This window comes from Fundulus heteroclitus, chromosome 1, assembly GCF_011125445.2.
Source record: "Fundulus heteroclitus isolate FHET01 chromosome 1, MU-UCD_Fhet_4.1, whole genome shotgun sequence".
NCBI lineage: Eukaryota > Metazoa > Chordata > Actinopteri > Cyprinodontiformes > Fundulidae > Fundulus > Fundulus heteroclitus.
Genome location: NC_046361.1, coordinates 4,886,711 through 4,907,320, shown reverse-complemented (window position 1 = coordinate 4,907,320; position 20,610 = coordinate 4,886,711). Strand labels below are relative to the sequence as shown.

The following is a 20,610-nucleotide window of genomic DNA, read 5'->3' as shown; positions in this document are numbered from 1 at the left end:
TGATTTTACAGTAAAAATCTTACTTATTACTCCTTTAAAGAGACCAGACATGAAAAAATATTCCAGTGCTGTATTCAATTCAAATTTGAATATACTTTATTGATCCCAAAGGGAAATTAAATGAAATATGCTAAAACCCAAAAACTGTTAACAGTATATTACAAAAACCCATGACATCTCCTTTGTATCATCCATGTTTTAACATTTATGCATTATACATCCTATCATATAAATGGCATCATTTATAATAGCTTTATTCTCGCTGGTATTTTGACAATGTATCTTTGGTGATTAGTTCTAAGCCTTTGAGATGGGATAGCATCCACGTCATCACCTTAACCTTTAGCCTTTCAAGTCAGGACTCTTTCTTGCGGTGCCCAGGCGGGTGTTGGCACCCTTGGCAGCTTCTTAATTTGCTTCTGCCTTGGCCACACTCTGTTATGTGAGAGCTACCTATTCAGCTACAACAGCAAAGTAAAATCTGTTGAGCTGTTTTTGACATTAAGACAACAATTCTTATTGCCACGTTGCCAGAAAGGACACAAACAAAAAAAAAGAAACTACAACAGGAAAGGGTTTCTGTCTCCCAGTTGCCCCTTTGTTTGTTGGTTCACATTGCACTCTGATTGCCAGTAATGACAACATGAAAAATTGTGTCACTTCAGAGACAGGGATGTCTCCACTGTGTCTATTTAAGCTTGGGACACAAAGCAGAGTTAATCCTACATGATGATCTATAGCAAAGCCTCTGGTGGAGAGGCTGGGCGTGATGTTAACATATCATTCGAGGGCCGCTGGTAACAAATGAGTCCCTCTGGGTATCCCAGGGCCTCTGTGATCTCAGAGGCTCTTGGCTCTCCACTGACCAAACATATCAAGCTCCTCCAGATCTGTCATTGCCTGACGGATGGTGTTACACGTGGAAATATTTGGAGGGTGCGACTGCTCTCGTTTTTCTCAACCATTGGGAGGAAATGTTTTTTGGAAAAGAGAAGATTTAAACCCAAAACAAAACCGAACCTAGGAGAGATTTAACAGAATAACAATTAAAGAACAGGATTCGTTTTAAAGACACTTACCGTAAAACACTGTAAAAAAATGATGTCTGTTGGATAAAACAGCTTATTGTGCTGTGTATCAAACTATATATGGTCTACTTAACATACAGTTTGATACTCAACATCTAAGCTGTTTCCAGAAGAACTTGGAGAAGGTCCATCTGGCACTGAAGTTTACAGCAACGACAAGTGTTGTGTCCGGACAAAACTGTCCAGAATAAAATGCTGAGATGGGCTAAATACGTCTTTTATTTCAGTTTCTCAGTGAAGTAGGTTGTTTATTACAAAGCCAAAATATATGAACAGGATATACTGAAGAAGCAGCATCTACAATTACGAACACTAAAATAATTCAGAAAACATGTAACAAGACTTCAAAATAGATGAGAGTTTGCATCAAATATTTTTAACAAACAACATGGATATTGCAACTGCAATTTGAAGCTTTTTAAGAAACAGCTTAAAAATCTAAGTTGTCATATTGCTCCTTAAAATGAGTATGACAAACAGAATGCTATTTGCGGAAAGCTTTCTTAGCCAAGACCATCAATACCAAAAACAGATATTACTCAATTATTTAAAAAAAAATATGGAACCAGCTTTCCTACCAGTTAGCTTGATGAAGCACATACTCCCACAGTGAGGAGGAACAAGTTAGTCGGCCTTTTTATCTTTTAACAGGCTAGGTGTTTCTCTTTTACAGGCTATCCACATTTATTCCCACCCATGCTAAACATGTGGCCAAAACCTGGAAATAAATAATACTGATTCTTTTATTCCACTGAAATATTCTTAGTGGAAAGTTCAGAAAAAAATCCAACCATTCATTTAAGTTAGTTTATTCACTTGAGTAAAAATCCCATGATAAGAAATAGCTGTTATAATAAAAGATTTAAAAACATTGACAATGATGTATACCAGTTACAGACATTGTTGCTAAAGATTTACCTAATTACTGCAAAAAATACAATCAAAAATACATATAAATGAACGAATAAAAACATACACCTTTAGTTCTTCTTTTTTTCATTGTTGGTTTCGATATTTAACAGATGACCAAATGATAACCGGACTCATGTACTTTTAATAAGAGGCCGCTTTAATTTTTTTATTTACTTCTATATATACTTTTTGTCTGTCGTTATGGTTTCACTGAAAAGTAAAACATTTGTTAAAGTTCCAACATAAAGTAATGCATTTTTTCAGTTTAGATAATTATGATACTAAATATGATTTGAAAACACAAAAGTTTCAATTTTTGCATAATTTTTCCCAAACATGGATTCAGCTTTTTACATTTAGTTTCTGCATTATAATTAGTTTTCTTTCTGAGCTCCTTCAAGTTAAATTTCAGCCAGGTTTTGGATTTTTTTTTTTTTTTTTTTGCCCAGAATTCAGTTTCAGTTAACATTTCCTGCCAGTTCAAGCTCACCCATCTTGACCCGGCACAAGGTAATCTTCATCTTTCTGGACCTGGTCTCTAGGTGCCTCAGCATCACCTTCAGGAGCTGGTCTGGGCCCCTCATGGACTTCAGCTGTGGTTTCAGCATTCTCAGGGCTGGCATCAATGTCGTCGTAATTTTCCTGTGAGTCTTCCACTTCGTAGGTCACACCCTCTGTTTAAAGACAAACCAATTAAAGTTCAGTTAGCCAGGAGGATCAAGTATTGACTTCTGTCTGAAAGTGATTATAAACTTTCCATCGCTTGGTTTAATGACTCCTTTATCCATGTCTTTGTCTTCATCAGCACGGGTCATGGAGCCCTGAAGTGTCAGGGGCTGAGCCTCAGTCACCTCATCAATATCATCGTAGTTATAGGATCTCTTGCTTTCTCCATCTCTCTCCCCTTCCGATTCTGATCTAAATCCTACAAAAAAAATTTCAGATCAGAAAAAGATGCATACCTGACAATTACACAATGAAAGCCGTAATGAGCCATTCACCTTTATTTTAGAAATTGTACAAAATCAGATGTAAGTCTCATGATGTGCAGAGAAGTGTACTGTTTTGCTATGTTTTGTTTTTAACTTACGGCCGCGGTTGAAGCTTCCAAGCTCATCTGATTTGTCAACCTCTTCATACTCTCCACTGTCCCAGTCGGCTTCCTCCATATCCGCTGCTCAGGAAACATTAGCAATTTGTTAACGGGGTTTAGAACAGCAGCAAAAACTGCCCTGCTGATTAAAAAAAATGAGCAGTGAGAATAATAACAGCCTGCCAGAAGCTGTAAAAACCCAGCATTGACAGCTGTGTTCAAAATGAAAGCAGTGCAACATCATCAATCCTGCTTTCAGATTTTATTTCCACATGGCATGTGTTATACTTGTAGGTGTAGTAAGCCTAATAGAAAACCAACAGTGTAATCGCTGTTGCCATGACTTTGTTGTGCATTCTGGTTAAAGTGCAGTCCTCCATGAGGAAAACTGGTCCTTCCAGACATTGCTAGGAAGAACAGTGTAGCTTGACTAAAAAGTCAAAAGGAGAGAGCTAGAGATGTAGACGAGTGCGGACAATGAGGGGCTGCTTGGGTTAAACAATCTAGTATGCCACCATCACTGAATATAAACCACAGGACACTGTGAAGCATGGTGATGTCATATTATGGTGTTGGTCCTACAGGGGATCATGGATCAGTTTCAATATCAAAATATTTGAAGACCTCATGTTACCCCTTGCTGAGGATGAAAAAACAACACAACAACCCCGGACACAAGAGAAATACATGACCAGCATATTGGTCCCAGAACAACAAGATTAATGTCATGGAGTGGCAAACCTAATCCCTGTATGGAAAACTTGTGGGGTATTAGACAAAACTAAGAAGTGTTGAGGAACTATGGTATATAGTCCAGTCTTCATGTGGTGGACTAGCTCTGTCCAAGGGCCAAAAGATGGTTCACTCCATGCGACACAGGTGTGAAGCAGCTCTCAAGAACAATAACTATACAACTAAATATAAACTAAGTGATTCAAAGGAAAGCTATATAGTATTTAATTTTATTCAGTTAATAAGTTTGACTTTATAAAAATGCAGACACAAATTTCTTTGAAAAGCCAAATGTTCCCTTTTTTCACTTTGACAACTAGTTCGAAACGCTTTTCTCAGTGTTTTCATTTGTAATAGTATGTGCCGTTTCCCTGTATAAAACTGGAGGATCTTGAGATTTACCATTATGAGATTTACCTCACACAGTTTTTGCAACTGTGAGGAAATTACATTGTGTTGTTGGAAAACATGCAGGGGTCCAATTTCAGACACCGTGGATAATGACTACCCTCCAGAGGAAACAAGCTTCAGCACACGTTTGTTCTCCAAAGGAGAATACTCTTGCTTGTGTTCAAACAAAACAGCACAGTGGTCAAATGTCGAGAATAAAAAGTGCTGTTTTTCATTTTCTGGAAAGGGGTTTAGAGCACTTACGTGGCAACATGGATTTCCTTTTTCTCATTTTAAGGAGGTATCGCACAAATGTCCCAATCAGTACAACCAGTATAAGAGAAAATAGCACTCCCACAATTATAGGAATTGGATCTACTGGTTCTGGTGGTGGTGGAGGCACAGTGGGGCTCAGCACATAGCCTGAAATAAAAACAGAAGGAAGAAAGCAAAATTTTATTTGGTTTCCTTTTCTATCTCGGCATCCTAGGAGTCAAAATTTTATCAATAGAATGAAATGCTAAACCTCTTTGCTTCAAACAAAATAAGAAAGTGACCAGTAGATACTTTTTGCTGTTTTAGTTACCGTCACAGATGATGTCACTTGAAACACTTGGACAGGTCTGTGTACTGTTATTGTTTATGACACAGTACCTCTCGTCATTTACATGAATTGGGCAGTTGAGAATTATTCCCGAATTACTCTTAAAAAAAATAAACCATAGCATTACACACAACCTTTTACAGTTAATGAATAAAACAATGTAAACAGCAATATGAACAGAGATTTGATTACCTTCTTTGAGCCTGGTCTCAACTCTTTAAATGAACCACACTCTGAGCTGAACGTTTGACAAATCTTTGTAAAATTCGGCTCAATGTTGATTTTGCACACTTCTCCAATGTTTTTTCCATATTTAACCGTAACCTTCCCACCACACTTTTCTGATAATTTATATGAGACACTCTCTGTAAAATAAAAAGGCACAAGAACATGTTGAGAGAAACTTGTTGGAAACTGAGAGATGCAAAAAAAGCGGATTTGAGACTTGCAGAAAAAGGGTGACGGAACAAGCCACAACTGTAAAACAAAACTGTACACCATGTATTACACGTTTTTTTAAAGGAGTCATAACAATAATTCACTTCTATGATGTGAGGAACAGCTAATGAATCAGTTTTCACATTTTTCTGAAAGCCAGCCAAACTGCAGCAGATGTCGAAAATGAGCCTGCCTCTGTTAAAACGACAGGTTCTATGACTGTAGATGCAAGATAGAAACGTTTTCCTCCTATGAACACATTCACTCCTGGCCTAAATCCTTGCGGGGGAAGAAAGGAATCAAGCTGAAATTTCTGATCCATAATTACAAAAGGGATATTTGGTTCAAAACAACATTTTCCTTCACCAAAGAGAAAGCCATAGAATCTATGGCTTTCTCTTTGGTGAAGGAAAATGTTGTTTTGAACCAGATTTTACTGTGTCTATGGCATAGACACAGTAAAATCAGGTGATGGTAGCATCACTATATTGTTTCTTAAAACAAACTGGGATTGGACGTAATTGTGAAGTTTCAAAGACCATAAATTTGACCCAAAACTCTCAGGTATCTGCAAGAAAGCTAAAAAATTAAGAGGGATTTTGTTTTGTCAGCATCACGGTGAGTCCAACCTTCCATTTAAATTAATTCAAGATGGACTTCAGGGGAGGAAGATTAAAGTTTTGAAATGAACTAGTGAGAATCCAACATCCAATCTGGTAGAAACTCTTCAGGGTCACTTGAGACAGATGAGGAGGACTTTTGCTAGAAACACTGTGGAAATATTACGCAGTCATGGTAAGGAGTGATGACAGACTCCTACCAAAGAAGACTGCAAGGGAACCAAGAGCTGCCTAAACTGAGTTTTACAAGGTGTGCACACTTATCCAACCAGGAATCTGGAAAGGGATTTTTTTTTTCAGTTTGAAATGCACATGTTTAGCAGCTATATCCTCTAACACCTGGAATTACAACAAAGACATATCTGCTTTGGATAAGAGCCTCATATCAATTATTTATAAAGTAAGTGTTGCTGTTTTTTTTTATCTCTGTTACAATCTCTAAAAATATAGAAAATCACAGAGGGAAATGTTACTAGTTATTAGTTACTGAGTTTGACAAAATTACTTACTTACACAACTGTCCAACAGTTCCGGAATATCTAAACTGAACTGACTAATACAGGAATATCACAACAATACCCAATGAATAATTTTTTAAAGACTTATCTTGAAAACACCTTTGGACAATGATTTCTCCAGTTAATTAACAAGACAACAAAACTTGCTATTATAAAGTGCATTATATATATATATATATATATATATATATATATATATATATATATATATATATATATATATATATATATATATATATATATATAGTTCAGAAATAGTCTCAAGTAAAAATAAATATTGTATAGACAGGAGGACAAGGATATTAAATAGAATGACTGGAAATTTACCTGCGCAGAAAATATGCACCAACCCTTTGTTGCACTTTCCTTCCACTCTTTTACACTGACCAAGGAGGTAATTGTGCTCATCACAGTGGACGTGGTAAGGCTTCTCAGGCGAAGAAACATTTTTAAACTCATAAGAAAAAGCATTGCCATAATTCAGTTCCTGGCACACTCTGTGTGAATATTCAATGTTCCACTGACTTCCACACACTGGCTTGCCATCTATTTTCAGCTCTCCAGTATTTGTAAGAGCAACCTTAGGCTCACCTGGAAAAAAAAGTGAAAAAAGAGGAAGGTCATTCTGCTTGTGATAGTAGAAATATTTGTTTTCATCAAAAGTGTCTAATAATTACCCTGCTTCAGTATTTTTTGGTAATCAAATTCAGTTTCTATACACTGACTGAGTCAAGCGTCCTGTTGCCTTCTAGCTGTTGTTGTTTTTGTCATTATGCAACCTGAAAAGTTTCGTTTGTGTGCTTGCAGCTTTTTATTTTATTGCTGCTGTTGTTGCCACATCGGTGGAAATCATCTGACCTGTGAGATGTGATGCACTGCACTTTAAACAATCCCTAATCTCAATACAGCCAAGGTAGCGCTGCGTTCACTTTCTTTCTTATCTTGCAATGCATGCTGCCGTATATAAAAACATGTTGTGTTGGTATCAATATGAATAAATTAAAGTCAATTTTGTGACCCATCAAGCTCTGTGGGCATCTTTTTGTTTAGGATTATTCTCTTCTGATAGTTAATAATATCTTAAGACAGTTGAGTTTAGGTAGCAGCTATATTCTGTAGCAGTAACGTTGTGACGCTTCTGGAAAAAAGTTTGTTGTTGAAGCCCATCTTAAGTTTTATTTTTAATTGTGCACACTTCAGGGTCAGATGTGTAAGAAGATGATTTACCCCATTAACCTTTTTCCTACGCCATTGACAAGCAAGAAATACTCAATAGTGTGACTGGTTGAATAGAAAATAGTTGTAAAATTACAGAATTAAACAACACATAACATCTTCCAAGTAATAGATGCTACACTGTTGAAGTCACCATTAAACTGACTGTTGAACTGATAGTTAGGCTGTAGCCTGCATAGTCGCTTTACTAAACTATAAAATGTAGCCAGAATCCCACCCCGCCCAACCGTTTTAGATTCTGCTTTGAATCACTGAAGGATTCAGGTTCCCTTTCACATCACTGTTAGAAAGGTTGTGATATTTAAGGAAAAATGTTAAACAGAAGGAATCTTACCTTCACATTTAACATAGACCGTGCTGTTTTTCACTGAAGAAGTTTGTTTGTTGCCACACATCCAAATGCTCTCAGGGTCAGACGTGCAATTAAAGCTTTGGTTCCATAGAGAATGATCCTCAGCTAGATCAAATGGGACATTCTTTTTCTCTTTGTATTTACCGCACTTCAGAGTCTTACAAAGTGTTTTCCCCTCAGCCTCAGTCCAGCCTTCACTGGAGACAAAATCTCTTTTATCCTTTGAATAAACAACCACTTCTCCTTCACAGGAGTGTTCCACTTCCAGTGCCACCGTACTCCAACCTAACAGAGAACAGGATGAAAGCATTAGTTTAATATTCTGTGGGAACGCACTGTGGATGGTCAGAGGGAACAGAGGAACATACGGTTGATTATATGATTTGCAGAAAACAGATGAAAATTCATACAGTTGCTATACATAAACAAATTAAAAGGAACTGATTTTTCTTCAAAATGCTTATTTATTTTGTTGCAGAGAGCTAACTGATAAGAAAGGCGTTAATCAATATGTATTACAGGTATTATTGTTTTACAAGGCTTCATAAAAATAATATGAGATAGGATTGTTTTCTTGCATGAATAATTTAAGGTTTTCACAAATGGGCTGTACAATGTTTTAAAGAATTTTAGAATCGTAATAAAATGATTAAAATTGTAATCTTTCTAAATGTTCCTGAGGAGCGACCTCGCATGGTTGTTTGTCCTGACGATGGATGGATGTAGAATTCAATAATGCCGGAAATGTACTAAAATGCTTTCTTTTCTATCTTCCCTATTAGATGAATGGTTTATAAAATTTTCTGTTAAGTTTAGAATTATCCAGTCCAGGTTTATTTAGTCTAATTATTTTAGTTTTTATACAAAGACAGGGTAAAACGCAGTGCAATTTCAAAAACCACGAAACTGCCCTTTTGTAGAGTGTTAATTCATCGCTCTCTCCAAGACATATTCCTAAAAGAAAAAAAAAACTGGCAGGGGCTTCTGTAATGCTTTTGTAATGAGTTTCGTGGACCAGTAGGACTAAAAGTGTGACGAAAATATCACAAAAACGGGTCAAAGCAAAGAGTTCTTCATTTCTAACTCTTGAAACAAAAGTCTTGGATGTAAATGACAGGGCTTCAAACAGTATAAGTGTTGTTGCTGTTAACAATCCCTTACATTTCCCTTACCAGACGAAGACATGCGGACAGTAAGTTAATAGCACTTTCCAAGATTTCTCACACTACAATGAGAAATATTCTGTCATTTCAGGATCTTGTGCTTTCAGCTGTTGTTACACCCCCACTAATACCATCAGTTCCTCTAAGACTGCGGGTCAAACTAAAACCTGCAGTCTTCCTTCCTTACAGCAAGAAATTCAGACACAAGCTTTAGATTTGAAAATAACTAAGGCATTGCTCCTCACGTTTAACAGCCAACAAGAAGCAAGAAGCTCAACAAGAGGATTCCAAAAGGAAAAATTATTGCTGTGACAGAACCTTTTACATATGTTTTTTTTTTTTTTTTTTTTTAATACCATCCATGAAGTTTTAACAAACAGCAGGAAGGGTAAAGAAATTTTAAGACAATTCTATTTAGAGACAAAAAAATAGTCACACTTACCGGAGCACTTGAGGCCTCTGAGTTCAGGGTTTTCAGTGATCTTCTCAGTCTTCATATCTTGACAAGTTGCTAATGAATTGTCATTGCTCTGACAGTTTAATGTTTGAATCAAATGAGTCGGGTTTGGAGGCCCTAAGTACTTAATTACCTCGCCACTGTCTCCACAGTTTAGCTCCTCACAGATTTTTTTTCGATTAGCCTCAGTAAGAGCATCTTTGTGCATTGGGAGCCACTTGTCTTCGTAAAGCACCTGGACATTTCCAGAACATTTGTCACGAGAAGGCTCAAATCTTGCCTTGATGCTGCCTGCAACAAATAAAACAGTCACCCCGATCAACTTGGATAAAAACACAGACATGACACTAGGAGTAGCAAAAGTCTAAGAGCAAACCTATAGCTTCCGCAAGAATAAATTTATTTTTCTGAGGAAATAAATCTATAAAAATATTATTTTACCAATTTATTTAGGAGTCTTTCATTATTGCAGAAAGAAAAATTCATGCAAATTCAAGCCATAAAGAGGTTGAACTAAAAGGCGGAGGGACTTTTTTTTTACTGCAAGTTTTAGTGTAGTTACATAAAAAACAAACCCAACAAAAATGAGTCAGCAGATACGTCTTTGATCATCCTCTGTGGTTTTATCTTATTGGGTAAAAAAGATGCATGATCTACTTAATGGATTTAATGAACAAACCGATGAATAAACTGTATCACACGTAAAACATGATAATTTGAAAATGTAGAACCCAAGCCAAAGAACAATCCCTTACCTTTACAAACAACGAAGGCTGGCTTTTGTGGAAACATGCCATTTGTTTCAACTAAACTGTACTGGCTCAGGTTCATGTCACGCCCCAAGGAATGCAAACTCTTAAATTCAATATTAGTTTCTCTTGGCTCATTGAATAGGATGGGTAAGATCTCATTCTGACACGACAGTTCTTTACACAGTTTCTTAGACATGTCTTCTGTCCATATGTCTGCGCTCACAAGACCGTTCTTGCTTTTGGTCCATATTTGGACAGTTCCCCAACAGCCATTGCTCAGCTTCATGGTAATTTTTCCTGTCATGGTAAACAAAAATGGAGAAGCGAAGGGGATTCAGTAGTCGATTTGAGCATGCCTGATAAATTGTTTAAAATCAAAGTACTTTCAAAGAAATATCTTTGGTCCTAAACATCAAAACTAGATAAAACTTATGCACAGATTCCCAAAAAATGGATGGAGGAACGACACATGACGAAAACACAACAATTAAAGGAGTTTTAGGATTCAGTTCTGTCCAACGTTTGTCACATCATTGGGACAGGACTCATTCACATTACCTTCACATTTCACAGAAGCAATAGTCTGATTGTCGTCAGAATCTTGAAGATCACATTCATACAGAGATTTGCCAAAAGAGCAGTTTAGAGACTTTGGCACTTTGGATGTTGGGTTTGTGGTAGTTTTAACCAAGGAGGCATTCCCACAGTGCAACTCCTGGCATATCTCATTTGCTAAACTTTCACTCCATGTGTGATTGGACCCAGAAAGCCAGTGAAATTCTTTCCCATGCTTGACCTGCACGCTGCCAGAGCACGCCTCATTCCCATTCAGAATAAACACCTTGTGTTCTGCAAGGATAAAGAGGAGAGGTCGGTCGTTAAGCGTCGGTGTTTGGATTCAGCAGAAGATTCTATCAAATGAAGTTTCCAAACATAAAATAGAAAGTTCCGACTTGTTCAGTGGGGGCTGACACCTTTCGAAGTCAAGCTCTCTGATCTACTTTTCTAAGTGAAATTTTCAAACACAAGAATAACAAAAGTTCAGATTAAACGACATCTGGGGTGGGAGGTGTCACTTCAATAAATAGTCTATGATACTGAATAAAAAAAAAAAAAAAACTGTTATGTTTCTAAAATAATTAGTTTCAGTGAGCACTTGTATTTTCCAATTCAGCAAAGAATTCTGGATGTTGATCGATGAGATGGAGAGTGAACCTCTACAATAAATTAAACATTTTGGAAATCACCCAGATTTGGTGCTTTTTTTCTCCCCCTATGTTCACAACTATAAATCCCTTCCTCGTCACTAAGTAGAACAAATGTAGCCTGGCCACAACACATCTTAGATTTCTGATTCATTTTAAGTAAGTTTGGAATTTATTCAAGAAAACACAAGATATAAGCCATCAAGTTCTTTGTAAAAAGATTATCTCTTTCCAAATGAACAGGCAAAATCTGCAAGACAACCAAATTTTGATCAAGAGTCCAGATAACCTATCATAGGGAGGTCCAAGAATTCCTGATGACACTAACACAGGTATTCATACTTAAATTTCATAGCTACACTTGATTCAGTAATAATTAGGTTGATACGTGTCTCCTGCAAATAAAAATTAAAGATAAATACAAATAGTTAAAGAGCACATAGTGTGTGACAAGATGAGCTAAACGCACCTGTACATGTTATGTTGATGTATTTGTTACTGGAGCCTTGAGGTTTCTTTGCATCTTTTATGCAGTCAGATATGCTGGATTTTCCATTACATGTCAAGGTCAGGGATGGCTCATTCCCCTTGGCAAATTTTTGATCGCTATTAGTTTCAGCATCCCCACAATTGAGTTGTTGGCAGACCATTTTTGAATGTTTATCTTGCCAGTTTTCACTGACGGCTGTTTTCCACCGGCCCTCGTGTTGAACTTCCAATCTTCCAGCACAAACTCCAGGACCATCCACCAGTCTCACATTCACGCTCCCTGCATCGTGGTGAAAAGACATTTTGGAAAGACTTGAGAATCCTTTCCGGACTAACAAAATGACAATGCTTTGCATTAATCCAAGTACATCACCTTGGAAGCTAATAATACAACAAATTTCATCTTTCAGAGATTACTGGCAAATCTTACCTGAACAAAGAACAAAAGGAACATCTGAGCATTGTGCCTTATGATGCTTAGCTCTACAGTGCCACAGTGAGGACTCTTTGCCTGTGCAATCTACATGGTCCAGTATCCCTAGTTTACTTTTATCTGGTACCATACGAGTACTGACGACCTAAAAGAGGGATAGGACAGGTTGTATTTGTTATTCACAAATGGGAGGTGTCTGAACTAACTGAAATTCATTCCAGGTTCAGTTTACACATTTAAGAAACAATGATCCGTGCTTCCTGAAACATAAGTGTAGGAAAAACCTGAACACAGCCCAGCACAGTGCAACAGCAGTGGGCATTGATGGTTCGGGATTTAAGAAATGAGAATTTAAAAAATACCTTTATTGCAACATTTAGGAAATTCAGGTGCGACAGTGGCAAAAACATGTGGAGTTACACACTAGACCAGTAATGACAAAAAAAATCTAAAGTTTAGTTCTAATGCAACAGCGAACAGTCTTTTCAGAAAGGCAAACATAACATTTTTATTTAAAATTAAAATCCAAGCACTTAGTGTTTGAGTCAGAAAGACAACTCATTTTATGAAAAAAAAACTGCACAGAAAGTGTATAATCAGGCAATTATCAACAACTTTTGTCAAAATAGAGAGAAATCAATTTAATACTATGTTTTTCCTTTACAAATATTTTATATTTTCTAACTTAAGACTACTGTAATGCCATTTATAAAATTATTTCCCCTGTTTTTTGTTGCATTTGAAAAAAAAAAAACACCCCGAGGACTCACCGTTCCACAGTCCAGTTCTTTGCAGACCATTTCATAATTATTAGGAGTCCAATCACCACCACAAACACTGTGGATTGTACCATTCACTTTTATTCCGACTCGGCCATAGCACTTGGTTTCACGGTGTCCGTCATCTGTCAGAACCACACTGACCTGGTCTGAGGGGGAAAAAAAACGATGAAAATGCAGTTTATCTCATGATTTATATGTTAGATACTGACAAACGATCCTATCAAGAATGTAGCTGATCTGGACACCAGAACTGAAAGTAATTCTGCAAAAGGTGAACTTGATTACCTGAGCATGTCAGATTTTGGTTATCCTGTGTTAGGCTGCCAGAGGCGCCGCAGTCCATTTGCCGACACAACTTATCAGGACTCAATTTCGGCTTTTTTTTAAAGGATTCCCATGTTTCATCTTTTTCCCTCTCCAGTTTCCCAGAACAAACATTGGACTTGTTTCCTCTCAGCTGCACTCTATCGTGATCTGTGCCAATGAAACTGGTTCCGTCATTTACTGCTGTTTTCATTGTGTAACAGTCGGATCTGTGTGACATGGTGGTTGTTACCTTTACAGCTGATCATAACAGGCAATCCGCATGATTCAGATGGCGATTTCACACACTGCCATGGATGAGTCACTTTATTAATGCCTGAACAGTTTATTTCTTTCATTTTTTCCAGGTCCTTGCCTTCCCAATGCTTCCATTTGGAGTTTAAAATTGGTCTTGGCTCGTTACATTTAAGGATTTTACACAAATCACTGGCTTCTTTGTCTCCTTTAAAAAAGATAATATATTACAAGGAGTCAATTAGTTGTTTCAGTAGAGTCTGGATAACATAAAATAATTCTGAAGGTTATTGGGTCGGATGCCGGAAGATTAATTTTGCTTTTATTTGCAATATAATCTGATTGGATTCTAATTCACGTAGGCAGAATGTGTCTTCTCTTCTTCTAAGCTTAGACCATCTTTTATTGAATCATGATGAATTTTAGTGTAAGGATCAAGCGAGCTCTCACCAAACCCGTTTCTACAGATGTAACCGGTTTCTTTGGTTGAGGTGTTATGGGGGAATAATTATGTACTGGACTGCTCCCTCACACCTATGTCCTTCCAGCTGGAATTTGATCGTATCTAAATGATCACAAACAGTTCAGTGTTATCTTCAGCATTTTAAAACAGACAGTTTAATTTCTTTTGTTGTTTTGTATATTATTACATGTGTGTGAAAAAGGAAAGACGTACTTGAACAGGTGATCTTTTTTACGGTGGGCTTTTTGTAAAAGCTGACAGCAAGACCAGGCGAGTCACATCCCCACAGATTTTCCTCGTGTCCTTTACAGTTCAGCTCGTTGAGGAAGACTTCGCTTTTGAGTGGTCTGTAGACATTTTTTAAATCCCCTTTTGGTATTCCACAGTGAGTGCTCTGACACACCACTTTGCTCGTGTTTTCGTTCCAGTTTTTATCTCCGACATAGCCCATTTTGTCCTCATAATGAACCTCCACATGTCCTTCACACGGGTTGTCTTTACCTCGCAGGATGATCCTGCCTCGTTCTGGATCTGGTTACAGAGTACAGGGGTCATGAAGCAGCACAGCATATTTCTGAGAGACACAGCATAACACAGCAGCATCATGTTTGAAACTAATCGGTACCGGTCAAAGGTTTTCATCAATCTGCAAGTCAAATCAGAATAAGCAGGAATGTTCATGGATTTTACATGGTCTCTCCAGTAATGGTGGCCTGGGGGTTAGAGCAGGATCCTTGCGTGCCAAAGAGGCCAAAAGTTCAAAGGTTTGAATCCCACAGACTGCCATTCTGCGTACCTGAGCAAGACCCTTAGCCCCAGAAATGCTCACCCGGTGCCACAGGCTGGCAGCCCACTGCTCCCTATGGAATGGCTCAATGGTTAGGACATATTTCAATGACAAATAAAGATTATTATTATTATTATTATTATTATTATTATTATTATTATTATTATTATTATTATTATTATTATTATTATTATTATGTGGGTTTTTTCTCAGGTTAGTCACACTTAAATACATTTCATATTTCTAACCCAAGTATATCAATAATAATCGACAATTACTCTGGTATTTTTTTTTTACTTTTTTATATTGGCCTTCCTAATAAAGCTCCTTTTCGGTTGCTTTAAAGCTAACTTTAGATCAGAATAGCTTGTTTTGTCATAACTCGTCTCAGCCCTGAATGATCACAAGGACAAGTTGACAGTTCATCACTGGAAGAGGCACCCGCACTCCTTCTTCAAAGGAGTCCACAACAGAAAACATCCGAGAACCACTGAGTGAGCCTATCATACATGTGTTTGGACTTTTGGAAAAAAGGTGCAGAACCCAAAGGGAGCATATGCGTGCGCGAGAAAGGACAGATGAACGTTCACCCCTAAAAGCAACTTTACTTTTCTTTCATGTAATTACATTTTGCTTGTCTAATACCAATATTTTTCAGTTTTACAGCCAGACTGATGGGACTAATGTTTAAAAAAAATTGTAAAGAAAAGTCATCTGTGACTGCGGCGGACTGTAGGTACCACGACTAAATACTTGTCTTATAATCATGTGCTTTACATTAAATTGTTTGCCAAAAAAGAATGTGAATTAAGAAACATAAACTGTCACTTTATAAGCAAAACATCCCACAGGATAAGTCAGAATTTTACATACTTTCCATTGATCATGGAGAATTAGGTCTGGTGGCTTAAAGCCCCACTAAGTAAAATTTTTACCTTGATATAACCTCTTCTAAGTGCTTGTGATGGTAATCTAAGTGTTTATGAGACGATTAAGAGGTATGTCATCTCTCCCTAGTGTCTCTGGCCGAAAAAACACACTTTGCCCCGGAGACGGTCTTGTGGCTCTGATCTCGCTCTCGCGGTAAGACGAATGTTACGGCAGCCCAATGTAAGGCCATTGGCATCAATAACAGTGTTACCAAGTCTTCTTGGCTTGACGTCTGGCTTTTTTTTTTTTTATTAATTCGCTTGTGAATTTCATGAGTAGCAGGTTGCGGTTTATTGGGCTTGTTTTTGACCATAAAGTCTCTTATTTGGGCAACAACTAAGCAACTATGAACAAGAGCAACAAATAGATCCGCCCCTGCTGCTCTACAGACAGCAAGCCAGCCCGTGACTCCGGACACTATTATATCTGTCCGCATGCACACATCTCTCTCCATCTCTCTTACCTCCTGTTCGTCCCCCTCCCTCTCCTAAATAATGAAGAGGTAAAACTAGGCCCACCCGCACTGCCTATTAATTTTTTTACCTGCTCTATGAAACATGATCATTTTATTTAAACAAATTAGTCCGAAATTCAGTCAGACAGGGATGTGTAAATCATTATAGATCCAAAGTTAAGGGTTTTGGTCGTTAGAATCATCAAAAGATGGTCATCCAGTTCGCAAATTATTTTGGGCTGGATTTAAAATAAATGAATATATAAAAGATAATTATTTTGATCTCAGTACAGGATTTGGGCAACTATGTCTTTAAAAACACTTCCTCTATTTTGCCAATTTTAATAAATGAATTCAAATCAGAATTAAATGCCCCAAAGTCTGCTTTTGAGAAAACGTCCTTGAATAGATGTGCTCCTATTTACTATGATTTTAAAGAGAATATAAAAAATGTGATTATTGAAAAATTATCACTTTGTATTTTACCTAACATTTTCAATTGTTAGAAGGTAACCTGTCGATAATAATTTTGCCCTAATCAAAAATGAAAATTTGCCATTTGCATCAGCCACCTTTGCTGGTGGACCAAATCTTTCTTAAAATGGAGTTGGAGGACGCACAGATGCTTTGAGAGTCACAGTGCACTGTAGCTGTGGGATGTGGGGGGCATGCAGAGGGGAGAGCATATGTACAACGGTGCTATTTTCAAAATGTCCTGTGGGGGGAGCGCCTCTCGAAAATTACTTAGTGTGGCTTAAATGCAAACCGCTGGTTCATCATTAAATCATCATACAAACACACTACTTAATAATAATAACAATAATAATACATTTTATTTAGAAGCACCTTTCAAAACACTCAAGGTCACTTTACAAACACATAAAACATCACCGATAAAAGTTCAAATCACAGAGAATGAACTGTCTTGAAGGGGTGACGTGTTTTGAGTTTGGATTTAAACAGATGTAGAGTGTCAAGATTACGGATGTCAGATGGGAGAGAGTTCCAGAGTTTGGGAGCAGAGCGAGAGAATGCTCTGCTCCCAAAGGTACTGAGGTGGATGGATTGTGGAGGAAGGTCTCAGGGAGCGGGAGGCTGAGATGACATGAAGGAGATAAGTACGGAGGGGCGAGGTGGTGGATGACCGTGCATTTAAACAGACAATTTTTGAATTTGACCAGGAGCTAATGAAGTTGCTGTAAAACAGGAAAGATGAGAGAAAATTAAGATGCACCTATAATAATTCAAGCAGCTTAGTTCTGGACCAGTTGGAGCTTACGGAAAGTTTTGTGCAGGAGACCAAACAGAAGGGAGTTACAATAATCAATACAGGAAGTGACAAGACTGAACAAGTATAGAGGCAGAGTGAGGGCAAAGGGAAGAACGCAAGCTTTAATATTGCGTAAAAGGAAATATGCAGACTGAGTGATATTATTGATTTGTGACGTGAAGAATAGAGAGCTATCAAGGATGACACCCAGACTCTTAACCTGAGGTGAGGAGAGGACTGTGGAGCTGCCAATGGAAAGAGAAAATCTGCGTAACACCCATTTTAAAAACAAAGATTCTGTGAACCTGCGATAGACTGGCGACCTGTCCAGGGTGTACCCCGCCTCTCGCCCAGTGACAGCTGGGGATAGGCAGCAGACCCCACAAGGGATACACGTGTTTGAAAATGGATGGATGGATTCTGTGCACATTTTTTTGTATTGTTTGTAATCTATGCATGCTCAAAATTACACATACCTGCTCCAGTATATACACCTCTCGACAAAGATTTTGTGAAATACCCTTCAGTAAGCTACGCCATGTGCTATTTGTTGCCATGAACAACCTGCCGCTATAATGCTGCCTGGACATTTGACCTCCCTTCCTGGCAGGACTGGCAGAACCAATTTAAAATGTTGAGTTGGTTGTTTTATAATAAGATGAGTGGTCAGCAAGAGTTATAAGAGAACAAAATGCACGCGGTCGAAGTGCACATTGCAACAGAAATTTGACCAAAGCCCCAAAATTAAAGGATGTTACTACCAACGATGACTGAATGTAAACTTCTGATTGAAGGTGAATATGGTTTAATATCCAAATAAGGACAAAAATTCAAAGAAAACAAATATTTAAGAATTTACACATAATGTTAAAAAACAATAAAATGATAAAATGTAGGTAATTTCACATTTGGTATATTTCTTAAAAAAACAACCAATGACTTAAAAATATTTCCATTTTATTGCCTTATACTGATAAGTAAAAAAAATAAAAAAATAAAAATAAATATATACACATATATATATATATATATATATATATATATATATATATATATATATATATATATATATATATATATATATATATATATATATATATATATATATATAAAGCTTTTAGGATAATTCTTTTGATGTTTAGGCAAAAAAAAAAACCTTGGTGGCTTAATTCTGAATTCAAGAAATTTCTAAAAAAATATAATGTGAATAAATCAAATCTGCTAATGTGTATTAATGGAGGAAGGACTTTTTAAGGACATTTTAACTTACTCAACACAACTTATTTTAATGACTGACTTAGAAATTACTGTCATGTTCTGAGATCGTTAGTTGAAGAAATCTAAACTAATAAGACAAAATGTAATGTTAAAAATTGAAAACTAAAAAATATTGAATGTAACAGGAATCCTGTGGGAATCTTGACTTAAAATGTCTTAATCATTAAATTTTCAAATAAATTTTAAATCAACAATAACCATATAAATCAACAATTATTCCGTCGCTTTGGAGGGTGAAATAGTCTTTTAGTAATTCAAAATTATTTAATACACATAGATCACCTTTTAACGTGTGCAGCATCTGATTTTTGGAATATTTTTAAGATTTCTGATACTTTTCTAGTTTTTTTTAGGCTAAAAATAAAACAACATGCATATATCTGCTGTTCCTATCTTAGAAAATAGCCATCCAGTTCATTTGTCTTATTATTCCAAACATTAAGATGGAAATACAGGATCAGATCTAATGTCTCACAGGGTTATTTTATATTACAACTTAAAATTAGAGCCAGAGCTTTAACTTGCCTGATAAGCTCACCGGCCCGAGGTGAGCTGAGGTGTGGAGGAGCAGAAGGAGGAACCACATCATCGCCAAAGCTCATGACTAGCGACTGAGGAGTGCAGATGATCTGCGCAACTTTATACTCACAAGGAAGTGCCCGCCAAAAATGGATGTGAGCATCAGACGGCCCACCTTTCAACACCTAGACACTGTTTCAAAAGCAAAGAGATGTTAACTGCGTAGGAATAGTAAATGTCAGAACTACGGTACCTAAGCTTCACTGTGATAATAAATTATTTTAGACATTTGAAACTGTAAAAAAATCCCAGCCTGTCAAATTATACAACGGTTTAACAAATGCGTTGGTGACTGGTTATTCATTAGGTTGTTAATGCCTTCTGGTTCATGAACATTTATAAAGTAGTAAGAACACACCCATTTTAAAATGAATGCAGACTCTATGTTTTAGGTAGATCAAAATCTGCACTTTATTTATTTACCCTGATTAATAAATAGCTCTCTAAAAGACTGCCACTGTTTGAATCCCTCAGGCTGCCACTCTGGGTCCCTGAGCAAGGCCCTTAGCCCCAGAATGGTCCCCGGGCATCGTATGGTGGCAGCCCACTGCTCCCTAAGGGATGACTTAAATGCAGGGGACACATTTCAATGAAATCTGCAAAGTGGCAATGACAAATAAATATTATTATTATTATTATTATTATTATTATTGGTGTTTCTTGTATTATTGTAACTTGACCTATTAATGCAGGAAATGTTGTAGCTGACAAAGAAAATCAGCTAAGTTCAAGTTATTTGTTTTAGATAAATACAAATGAAATGGTCATGATGTAAAATTATATTCCCTCATCAGTAGGCAATCTCTTTGTTTGTTTTTTCTTGAGGGACATGAATAAGCTGAGTTTGAGAGCAAGAAGTGGATTGTTTGATTATTCATGTATGCTTCTTTGTTTCACCACATTCAAACGGCAATATTACTAACGTAAAATATTACCAATTAGTAAATTCAGAATAATAATAAAAATATAATTTATAGAAAAATATAGTCACTTAACAACTTTATAATTTTATCAATGATTTTTTTAT

The 20,610-nt window shown here is 36.9% G+C and overlaps 1 protein-coding gene across 1 annotated transcript; it reads right to left on the bottom strand.

Annotated features, from left to right (window-relative positions):
• Positions 1–1,289: 1,289 nt before the first annotated feature.
• LOC110367719 (deleted in malignant brain tumors 1 protein) lies at positions 1,290–19,597 on the bottom strand. Its single transcript, XM_036141408.1, has 18 exons — positions 19,530–19,597; positions 14,499–14,816; positions 13,821–14,030; positions 13,550–13,738; positions 13,253–13,410; positions 12,480–12,627; positions 12,030–12,329; positions 10,914–11,204; positions 10,359–10,652; positions 9,589–9,894; positions 7,966–8,268; positions 6,723–6,986; positions 5,012–5,184; positions 4,802–4,919; positions 4,480–4,638; positions 3,091–3,174; positions 2,758–2,925; positions 1,290–2,674 (listed from the first exon to the last, which is right to left on the bottom strand). Exons 1-18 carry the CDS (start codon positions 19,591–19,593, stop codon positions 2,487–2,489), a joined length of 3,735 nt encoding a protein of 1,244 aa, XP_035997301.1. The 5' UTR covers positions 19,594–19,597; the 3' UTR covers positions 1,290–2,486.
• Positions 19,598–20,610: the final 1,013 nt, after the last annotated feature.